General features: G+C 46.1%; 1 protein-coding gene across 2 annotated transcripts in view; it reads left to right on the top strand.

The window, feature by feature from the left end:
- The first annotated feature begins 1,495 nt into the window (after positions 1 to 1,495).
- Positions 1,496 to 11,930, top strand: part of gpr143 (G protein-coupled receptor 143) — a 161,177-nt gene continuing 150,742 nt past the window's right edge. The window contains exon 1 of one of the 2 annotated variants that reach the window (XM_038818346.1): positions 1,496 to 2,006. In XM_038818346.1, coding sequence (XP_038674274.1) covers positions 1,748 to 2,006 — 259 coding nt within the window. In that variant the 5' untranslated portion in view covers positions 1,496 to 1,747. The remainder of the gene's footprint in view (positions 2,007 to 11,930) is intronic. The other variant, XM_038818347.1, reaches the window with a different exon arrangement.

Raw genomic sequence — 11,930 nt, 5'->3', positions numbered from 1 at the left:
AGGAGTAACCTAATAAGAATTTTTTGAAAACACCAAGATAGATGAGGTACCAAAAGACCGTGCAACCCGGGGGGGGGGGGGGGGGGGGGGGGGGGGGGGGGGGGGGGGGCGGCAGTGGAAGGAAGGTGGGGAAACCACAGGAGAGGATTCCATTCTGTCCGAAAAATAAAAGAAAAGCACAGCCGAAGCCAGGGGGGGGGGGGGACGGGGAAGGGGGAGGAACAATAGGCCGATCCAGAGGGCAATGAAAGGCTCATAGGGTCAGTTAAACAAAGGACAAACTAAACCTCTGTATAATAAAGGAAATTAGCGCGGGCGAGAAAAATGTGATGTGTATCTATACAACTGCTTATAAATATGAGAAATGCCAATAAAAATACTTTTTTAAAAAAGGGGCTCGATAAAGCAGTCCAACTGCTGCGGTGCCCACCGAACAAAGAAAAGTACAGCACAGGAACAGGCCCTTCAGCCCTCCAAGCCTGTGCCGACCATGCTGCCCAACTAAACTACAATCTTCTACACTTCCTGGGTCCGTATCCCTCTATTCCCATCCTATTCATGTATTTGTCAAGATGCCCCTTAAATGTCACTATCGTCCCTGCTTCCACCACCTCCTCCGGCAGCGAGCTCCAGGCACCCACTACCCTCTGTGTAAAAAACTTGCCTCGTACATCTCCTCTAAACCTTGCGCCTCGTACCTTAAACCTATGCCCCCTAGTAATTGACCCCTCTACCCTGGGGAAAAGCCTCTGACTATCCACTCTGTCTATGCCCCTCATAATTTTGTAGACCTCTATCAGGTCGCCCCTCAACCTCCGTCGTTCCAGTGAGAACAAACCGAGTTTATTCAACCGCTCCTCATAGCTAATGCCCTCCATACCAGGCAACATCCTGGTAAATCTCTTCTGCACCCTCTCTAAAGCCTCCACTTCCTTCTGTTAATGTGGCGACCAGAATTGAACACTGTACTCAAAGTGTGGCCCACACCGGGCATGGAAGGTCTCGATGGTACCCGTGAACACCCCATACCAGCCTCCCCGAACAGGTGCCTGAATGTGGCGACTAGGGGCTTTTCACAGTAACTTCATTGAAGCTTACTTCTGACAATACGCAATTATTATTATGCTCCCTCTCCAGTGGCACACGGCCACGAATGTAGCCACGGAAGAGGGGCCGACAGTCCAGCCAGACGACCCCCTCGGTCTCTCGCTGCCCGAACCTGCTGATTGCCAGTTTTACTAGGGCCAGGGGCAGGTTCACCAGGAGGCACGCGGAACAAGCGGTGTCCATGACCTGAGCTACCTGAACTCCTCTGGTAAACGTTTAAAGATTTCCGCTTCTGAGTGTTTCAATTCATTTATTTCAAACTTTCTGGTTAATTTAAATGATTATATAAAAACGGGGCTGGAATAGCAAAACCGTGATTAATACCCTGCTCTAAGACCATGCGTCCTGACCATTGTGATCCCGGATTTCGTTACCCTCTGATCTGAGGGGACAACCCGCCTGTTTTAACCGGGAGATGAATAAAGTAACAATGGGCTCGGTGTGTCGGCTCTGCGGTTTAAAAAAAAGGTTTTTAGTTACATGAATGAGAAGGGAAGGTTTTCAGGAGCCGATTGAAGGTTGGGATTTGAAGTGAACGCACATGACCCTCATCCCGTGACGTGACCCAAGGAGCGAAGCGCTTCAACATCTCTCTCTCTCTCTCTCTCATTGACTGACTGCTCCCAACTCATCTATCGCCATGGCTTCCCCCCGCTTAGAAACCTTTTGCTGTCCCACTAGAGATGCGGCCACCGATTTTGTGCTGGCCTTCCAGCCTGTCTTCTTCAACTCCATCTGTGTGGTCAGCGCCAGTCTGGGTCTGCTTGGCACCCTCGCGCAGGTCTTGCCGAAAAGGGGACTTGGCTACCGCAGATTCAGTCAGTACCCGCTGCAGAAACCTTCAGCGTCCTGCAGGATCCTGCTGATGATCAGTGTCTGTGACATTCTGGGCTGTGTAGGTAGGTGGCACGGCACTTCTTCACCTGTTTTCCTAAAGTTGAAGAAAATGTCGTTGACCAGCGCCCACGGTGATTGCGACTTGCAAGGATGTATTGCTGTTTTGCTCAACGATGTTCAAGGTGCGGGCTGTGCAAGATGCTGGGGCAGTCGGGGCTGGGGTGATGCAAAAGGAGCAAAATACTGCAGATGCTGGAAATCTGAAACAACTCCCTCCCATCCCCCTAGAAAATTCCTCAACAGGTCAGGTGGCATCTGACAAGATGGGTTTGGGTTTAACTTGGGCACGGTATAGGCTGGGCAGGATTTGGGGTGATAGGGGGTCCCTCCAAATCATCTGTCATTTTCCCCATTCTCCACCCCACACCATTTTAACTCTCATTTGCATTTGACAGGATGGTTTAGTCTAGTGCTCAATACTGTGAGGTGGGGACAGGAACTTGGTTGGGAGCTCGAGGTTGCCCTGGCACTCTGGAATAAACCTAGTGTTGGGTGTCGGTGGCTGGAGTTGAAAGGAAATTCAGTTGCAGGAAGCGAGAGATCCCTGGCTTCCAAAGGGGGCATGGGTGAGCATTCCTTCTCCCCCTGGCTCAGGTGGATCAATCAGACAAGTTAAAATATTAATTGTTTAGTGCAGAATGTGAGTCTTGCTGAAAAGAGACATGCAATTGATGTTTGTCATCTTGCACTCATCAGAATCGTTTGCAATAAACTTTCAACTGTAGTGGGGGAACACAACTTGTACTGCATAAGAAGCAAATGCTAAATGGTTGGTAAGTGGACACTGATTGGTGGAGGCAATGCCACGGAGAGCATGGAACAATTAACTGCCCAGCTTTAGTCAAATTCAAACTGGGCTGGTTGACTCTGATTGCCCTGGGGAATGAACCAGGGAATGGCTGTCCCCAAAGCTTTTTAGTTAAAAATGGTGAAAAATGTGAATACGGCCTTTCTGTCTGCAAAGCCACCTCTTTCAACACTATGGGATTTATATCATCAGGTTCAGGGGATTTCTTAACATTCAGTCCCATTATTTTCTTCAGTACTATTTTTTTACTAATACTAATTTATTTCTGTTCCTCTTTCTCGCTCGTCCTTTCTCTATTATCCCTATTTCTGGGAGGGCCTTTGTATCTTCCTCCATGAGGACAGACACAGAAAATATTTGTTTAATTTCCCTGCCATTTCCTTATTCCCCATTATAGATTCTCCTATCTGCCTGCAGTGGGCCCACATTTTTATTTGCTCATCTTTTCCTTTTAACATACGTAAATAAGCTTTTACAGTCTGTTTTCATGTTTCTTGCTAGTTTACTTTCAAATTTAATTTTCTCTTTCTTTATCAGTTTCTTAGTCCTTTGCTACTGAAATGATCCCAATGCTCCGGTTTATTACATTTTTAACAACTTTTTCCAGGATTTTGACCCAGCGACAGTGAAAGAATGGTGGTATATTTCCAAGTCAAGATGGTGAGTGATTTGGATGGGGAGGTAGTGGTGTTCTCCTATATCTGCTGCTCTTGCCCTTCTAGATGGTAGTGGTCCTGGATTTGGACGATGTTGCCTAATGAACCTTGGTGAGTTACTGCAGTGCATCTTATAGATGGTACACGTAGCTACTACTGTGCATCAGTGGTGGAGGCATTGAATATTTGTGGAAGGAGTGCCAATCCAGTGGGCTGCTTTGTCCTGGATGATGTCGAGCTTCTTGAGTATTGTTAGAGCTGCACCATCCAGGCAAGTGGGGAGTATTCCATCACACTCCTGACTTGTGCTTTGTAGGTTGGAGACAGGCTTCAGGGAATCAGGAGCCGAGTTACTCGCTGTAAGATTCCTAGCCTCTGACCTGCCCTTGTAGCCACAGTATTTATATGGTTAGTGCAGTTCAGTTAGTGGTCAGTGGTAACCCCCAGGATGTTGATTCTGGGGGATTCAGTGATTGACATGCCACTGAATGTCAAGGGTGATGGTTTGATTCTCTCTTATTGGAGATGGTCGTTGCCTGGCACTTGTGTGGCGTGAATGTTACTTGCTACTTGTCAGCTGAAGCCTGGATATTTTCCAGGTCTTGCTGCATTTGCATGTGGACTGCTTCGGTGTCTGAGGAGTTGCGAATGGTGCTGAACATTGTGCAAACATCTGTGAACATCTCCACATCTGACCTTGCGTTGGAAGGAATGTCAATGATGAAGCAGCTGGACACTACCCTGAGAAATTCCTGTGGTGATATCCTGGAGCTGAGATGTTTGACCTCCAACCATTACAACTGCCTTCGTTTGTGCCAGGTATGACTCCAACCAGCGGAGAGTTTCCTCCTGATTCCCATTGACACTAGTTTTCCTAGGGCTCCTTGATGCCATACTCGATCAAATGCTGCCTTGATGCAGTCACTCTCACCTCACCTCTGGAGTTCAGCACTTTTGTCCATGTTTGAATCGTGGATGTAATGAAGTCAGGAGCTGAGTGACCCTGGTGGAACCCAAACTGAGCTTCTGTGAGCGGGATGTGGAGATGACGGCGTTGGACTGGTGTGGGCACAGTAAGAAGTCTGACAACACCAAGTTAAAGTCCAACAGGTTTGTTTCGAATCGCTAGCTTTTGGAGAGCAGCGCCTTCATCAGGTGAGTGAAGAGGTGGGTTTCACAGCCACATATATTGACAAAGTCAATAATGCAAGATGATACTTTGAATGCTAATCTTTGCAGGTGATTAAGACTTTACAGGTCCAGATGGAGCTACTAGAAAGAGGGATAATCACAGGTTAAGCCAGGACAGTTGGTAGGATTTCGCAAGTTTAGATCAGATGGTGGGGGTGAATGTAATGAGACTTGAATCCAAGGTCCCGGTAGAGGCCATACTCATGTGTGCGGAACCTGGCCATCAGTTTCTGCTTGGCGAATCTGCGTGGTCGCGTGTCCTGAAGGCCACCTTGGAGAATGTTTCCCCGGAGATCAGAGGCTGAATGCCCTTGACTGCTGAAATGTTCCCCTGGAAGGGAACATTCCTGCCTGGTGATTGTTGGTTGATGTCTGATCATTCGTTGTCGCAGCGTCTGCATGGTCTCGCCAATGTACCACGTTTCGGGACATTCTTTCCTGCAGCGTATGAGGTAGACAACGTTGGCTGAGTCGAATGAGTATGTACCACGTAACTGGTGGTTGGTGTTCTTGCGTGTAATGGTGGTACCCATGTTGGTGATCTGGCATGTCTTGCAGAGATTGCCATGGCAGGGTTGTGTGGTGTCGTGGTCGCTGTTCTCCTGGAGGCTGAGTAGTTTTCTGCAAACAATGGTCTCTTTGAGGTTGCACGGTTGTTTCAAGGCAAGCAGTGGTGCTAAGGGGATGGCCTTTGCAAGATGTATGTCTTCACAGATGACATATTGAAGGCTGCGAAGATGATGTCATAGTTTCTCCGCTCCAGGGAAGTACTGGATGATGCAGGGTATTCTTGTCGGTTGTGTCCTGTGTTTGTCTTCTGAATACCCTTCATCGTCCAGTACATACTCGTGCGACTCGGCCAGTGTTGTTTCCTCATCTCAGTCCTAAATGGTCTACCCCGTATCCTGAGACTGTGTCCTCTGGTTTTAGATTCCCGAACCAGGGAAAACATCCAAGCTGCATCTAGTCTGTCCATCCCTGTTAGAATTGTATACATTTCAATCAAATCTCCTCTCATCCATCTACATTCCAGTGAATACAGGCCCAGTCGAACAAATCTCTCTTCATATGACAGTCCTATAAACCCTGGTGAATTTTCTCTACACTCCCTCTATGGCAAGTATATCCTTTCTTAGCTAGGGAGACCAAAACTGTATGCAGTACTCCACGTGTGGTCTCATCAAGGTCCTGTATAACTGCAGTAAGACATTTTTACTTCTGAACTCAAATCCTTTTGCAATGAAGGCCATAATATCATTTGCCTTCCTAATTGCTTGCTCACCTGCTTGTCTACTTTCATTGACTGGTGCACAGGGACACCCAGATCGCTGTGTAAATCCACACTTCCCACTATATCACAAATTAAATAATACTCTTCCTTTCTGTTTTTCTTAATGTTGTCGAGGTCTTGTTGGTTATGGGTGGAGATTTCTTCAGTGACCATCCCCACTTAACCTTGATGAAGGATGAAGCAGCTTTAGATGGTTGGGCCTAGGGCACTAGCCTGAGAAAATCGTGCAGTCATGTCCTGAGATTTGAGATAATTGGCCTCCAAATATCACAAACCGCTTCCTTCTGTGTTAAATATGACTTCAAGAAGTGTTTACTCTCATTCCCCTCATTCCTGTTTACTTCCATTTTGTTAGATCTCTTTGATGTCCCACTCTTATCAATATCTGGCTTGATGTCGAGGACAGTCACTCTCACCTCATCACTGAAATTCAACTGTTTTTGCCCAAGTTTCGTGCAAGGTTGCAATGAGGTCATGCGCTGAGTGGCCCTAATGGAATCCAAACTGAGCATCTAATGAACAGATTGTTGCTGGGTAAGTGCCTCTTGAGAGCACTGTCAAAGACCAATCCCATCACTTTGCTAATGATTGAGAATAGACTGTTAGGACGGTAATTGGCTAGATTGGATTTGTCCTGCTGTTTGTGAACAGGACATACTTGGGCAATATTCTACATTGTTGGGAAGATGCCAGTGTTGGAGCTGTACAGGAACGATTTGGATCGAGGCACGGCTGGTCAATATTTATTTCTCAACCAATATCATTTTAAACAGATTCTGGTCATAATTACTTTGCTGCCTGCACAAGCTTGCTGTGTGCATATTGATTGCTGTGTTTCCTATATTGCAACAAGACACCACTTTATTAGCTGTAAAGTGCTTTGGGACAACCCAGGGTCATGAACAACACGATGTAAATGCGAGTTCTTCCTTTTCGAGGCCTTGAAAATGTATGGTATTAACCACAATTGATGTTGGGCAACACAACATCAGGTAGGAGAGATTTGAGCAGTTTAGGCCTATACACTCTATAGTTTAGAAGGATGAGGGGAGATCAAATAGAACTATGTAAGATGATAAAAGGTATGGATAAAGTAGACATGGAGTGGATGCTTCCTCTTGTGGGACATTCTAGAACGAGAGGTCATAATCTCAGGATATAGGGTAGCAAATTTAAAACCGAGATGAGGAGGACTGACGTCTCCCAAAGGGTTGTGAATCTGTGGAATTTGCTACCCCAGAGTGCCGTGATGCTGGGACGGTGAGTAAATTTAAGGAGGAGTTAGACAGATTTTAAATTAGTAATGGGTTGAAGGGTTACGGAGAACAAGCAGGACAGAACATGATGCGATCAACCATGATCATGTTGATCGGTGAAGCAGGCTCGAGAGGCTAAATTACCTACTCCTGCTCTTAGTTCTTATGCTCTAAAAATTAATTATTCTGTCTAATTCCACTTTCCACCTCTTGGTCTGTAGCCCTGTAGGTGACAGCACCTCGAGCACAAATCTAGTGTTCTCGATTAATAAGGGGATTTCTTGATTAAAGGGAATCAGGGGGAATGGGGATGAGAAAAATATCAGTCATGCTTGAATGGCAGAGCAGACTCAATGGGCCGAGTGGCCTAATTCTACTCCTATGTCTTACGGTCTTGTGGTACATGTGAAAAACAAAGGTTACAAATGCTTTTAATTTAATTTTTCAATATCAAGTCTCTAAATGAAACCCACTTCAAAATAATTCCTCAGTGGTGATAATTAGATGTATTTAGAGGAGTTGCCATCAAAGGCTTTTGAGTAGTGAGCAGATTAAAATGCAGGGCCTATTCTGTTTGTACACAACATGCTATTCTGCATTTTGGTTTGGAGTTCAATATTACTAAATAACTGCAAGCTATATGTGACAAAGATTATTTAGTTTAAAGATAAACCTCTTATACTATTAAATAAGACATGCACAAATATTACATGAATTACTAACAGTTGTGCCACGGGTTAGCAAGAACATTTTCAAAAAGAAACAAACCAAGCACTTTGCTTTATTTCTAGAGGAGTAGAATTGAAAAGTAAACATGTTATGATGTACACCTATCAAACCTTGACCAGGCCACATAGAACATAGAACAGTACAGCACAGAACAGGCCCTTTGGCCCTCGATGTTGTGCCGAGCAATGATCACCCTACTCAAACCCATATATCCACCCTATACCCGTAACTCAACAACCCCCCCCCCCTTAACCTTACTTTTTAGGACACTACGGGCAATTTAGCATGGCCAATCCACCTAACCCGCACATCTTTGGACTGTGGGAGGAAACCGGAGCACCCGGAGGAAACCCACATACACATGGGGAGGACGTGCAGACTCAGCACAGACAGTGACCCAGCCGGGAACCGAACCTGGGACCCTGGAGCTGTGAAGCATTTATGCTAACCACCATGCTACCGTGCTGCCCCTTTGAAGGACTGTATGCAGACCAGTTTGCCACATTATAAAAGGGTTTAGCGGCACTGCAGAAGGTGCAGAGACTATTTACAGGGATGATACCTGTAATGAAATGAAATGAAACTAAATCGAATTGTCGATGTCTAACCTGTGGAGAAAGCTGAAAACATGGGTATGCTAATATTTCAGCCTAAGAAACTCTCTTATCTGAAATCCCCATCAGCTATGAACCGCCAGGGCAGCACGGTGGCCTAGTGGTTAGCACAACCGCCTCACGGCGCTGAGGTCCCAGGTTCGATCCCGGCTCTGGGTCACTGTCCGTGTGGAGTTTGCACATTCTCCCCGTGTCTGCGTGGGTTTCGCCCCCACAACCCAAAAATGTGCAGAGTAGGTGGATTGGCCATGCTAAATTGCCCCTTAATTGGAAAAAATAATTGGGTAATATAAATTTATTTTAAAAAAGCTATGAACCGCCAACGGTTAGCACTGCTGCATCACAGCGCCGAGGTCCCAGGTTCGATCCCGCCTCTGGGTCACTGTCCGGGGGGAGTTGAAATGAAATGAAAATCGCTTATTGTCATGAGTAGGCTTCAATGAAGTTACTGTGAAAAGCCCATAGTCGCCACATTCCGGCGCCTGTTCAGGGAGGCTGGTACGGGAATTGAACCATGCTGCCGGCCTGCCTTAGTCTGCTTTAAAAGCCAGCGATGTAGCCCAGTGTGCTAAACCAGCCCCAGAGTTTGCACATTCTCCCCATGTTTGCATGGGTTCGACCCCACAACCCAAATATGTGCAGGTTTGGTGGATAGGCAGTGCTAAATTGCCCCTTAATTGGAAAAAATTAATTAGGTACTCTAAAATAAAAAAAAAACTATGAACTGCCAAGCCATGCCTTGTAATTCTCCCTGTAATATTTTCACTTCCTTCTCCCCTCAGACTATACATTGAGCAGCTCCTCCTTACAGCTGCATCAAACTCTCAAATTCCCGCACTGAAACAGCAACATGTTGGGCAGCACAAGTGGCTAGCACTGTGGCTTTACAGCACCAGGGTCCCAGGTTCGATTCCCCACTGGGCCACTGTGCGGAGTCTGCACGTTCCCCCTGTGTCTGTGTGGGTTCCGGGTGCCCCGGTTTCCTCCCACAGTCCAAAGACGTGCAGGTTAGGTGGATTGGCCATGCTAAATTGCCCTTGGTGTTCAAAAAAGGTTCGGAGGGGTTATTGGGTTACGGTTATAGGATGGAAGTGAGGGCTTAAGTGGGTCAGTGTAGACCCGATGGGCCAAATGGCCTCCTACTGCACTGTATGTTCTATGTCTATGTTAGAGCTCCTCTTTGGACTACCTTCCAAGGTCTTTCTTGGTTCTTTACGTGGTTGGGAGGGCTAGGGACACCGTATGTTTTTTCGAATGGCTTCCAAGTTTAAAAAAAATAAATTCCGCCAGATATGGGAGTCACTGGCTAGACCAGCCCATCCCTAATTTTGATTTGATTTATTATTGTCACATGTATTAGTATACAGTGAAAAGTATTGTTTCTTGCATGCTGTACAAACAATGCATACCGCACATAGGGAAGGAAGCAGAGACTGCTGAATATAATGTTACAGTTATAGCAAGGTGTAGAGAAAAGATCAACTTAATATGAGGTAGGTCCATTCAAAAGTCTGATGGCAGCAGGGAAGAAGTTGCTCTTGAGTCGGTTGGTACATGACCTCAAACTTTGGTATCTTATTCCTGACGGAAGAAGGTGGAAGAGAGTATATCCGGACTGCTTGGGGTCCTTAATTATGTTGGCTGCCTTTCCGAGGCAGCGGGATTTGTAGACAGTCAACGGTGGGAGGCTGGTTTGCGTGATGGATTGGGCTACATTCACGACCTTTTGTAGTTTCCTGCGATCTTGGGCAGAGCAGGATCCATACAAGCTCTGATACAACCAGAAAGAATGCTTTCTATGGTGCATCTATAGAAGTTGGTGAGAGTCGTAGGTGACGTCAAATTTCCTTAGTTTTCTGAGAAAGTAGTCGTTGGTGGGCTTTCTTAACTGTAGTGTCGGCATGGGGGGGGGGGGGGGGGGGGGGACCAGGACAGATTGCTGGTGATCTGGACACCTTAAAAACTTTAAGCTCTCGTCCCTTTCTACTTCGTTCCCATTGATGTAGACAGGGGCATGTTCTCCACTAAACTTCCTGAAGTCGATGACAATCTCCTTCATTTTGTTGACATTGAGGGAGAAATTGTTGTCGTTGCACCAGTTCACCAGATTCTCTATCTCATTCCTGTATAGCAATTGTCCTTGAGAAGGTGGTGGTGAGCTGCCCCTTTGAACTGCTGCAGTCTTTGTGGTATAGGTACACCACTGTGCAGTTAGGGAAGGGATTCCAGGATTTTGACCCAATGACAATTAAGGAATGGCGATGTATTTCCAGGTCAGGATGGTGAGTGGCTTAAGAGGGGAACTTCAAGGCTGTGATGTTCTCGGGTATCTCCTGCCCTTGTCTTTCTAGATGTTAACTGTCATGGGTTTAGAAAGTGCAGTTTTGGGTTTGGAAAGTGCTGCCTTGGTGAGTTTCTTCAATGCCTCTTGTCGATGGCTGCTACTGTTTGTCGGTGGTGGTGGGAGTCAATGTTTGTGGATTGGGTGCCAATCAAGCGGGCTGCTTTGTCCTGGATGGTGTCAAGCTTCTTGAGTGTTTTTGGAGCTGCACTCATCCACACAAGGGAGAGTATTCCATCACACTTCTTACTTGTGCCTTGTGGATTGCGGACAGGCTTTCGGGAGTCGGGAGGTGAGTTACTCCCCACAGAATTCCCAATCTCTGACTATGCAGCGCTTCCAAATCCAAGACTGCTACCATCTAGAAGCACAAGGTCAGCAGACACCTGGGAACACCACCACCATTGGAAGTTCCCCTCCAAGCCATAGACCATCTTGACCTGGAAATGCTTCACTGACACTGGATCAAAATTCTGGAATTCCCTCCCTAACAGCACTGTGGATGCACCTACACAACAAGGATTGCGATGGTTCAAGAAGGCAGCTCACCAGGGTAAATAGGAATGGGCAATACATGCTGGCCTAGCCTGTGATGCCCATATCCCCTAAATGAATTTTTAAAAAAAATTCTCGTCAATAGTAGCCTCTTGATTTTGATGATAGATCAAAGGTGATGCTGTATTGATTTATTTTTTCATTTGACGCAAGTATGATGCAGTAGTTTACGAGCAATTGAGAATTATATTTATTTGCAGATCTGTAGAATTATATTTATCTGTGAATCCTGTTCATGCCCTTACATCATTGTTGACACATGACTGACTCAAATCCTGATGAAAAGGAATTTGTCCAATCATATTGTCCCTCCCGTATTCCACAGTCTTACGATTAGAATGTATGTCCAAGGACAGATGGTATCTGGGCACCTCTTATCTCCATATTCAGTCTCACCAGAACTCTCTATTGTCTCTGGGTTAATGGTCCATGCTGGTCACTTTTTGAATCTGATGTCTTTACTGCCTGTGTGTTAAAGCTTGATT

This window comes from Scyliorhinus canicula, chromosome 14, assembly GCF_902713615.1.
Source record: "Scyliorhinus canicula chromosome 14, sScyCan1.1, whole genome shotgun sequence".
NCBI classification, from domain to species: Eukaryota; Metazoa; Chordata; class Chondrichthyes; order Carcharhiniformes; family Scyliorhinidae; genus Scyliorhinus; species Scyliorhinus canicula.
The sequence above is the reverse complement of the archived record's forward strand: the minus strand, read 5'-3'. Positions and strand labels throughout refer to the sequence as shown.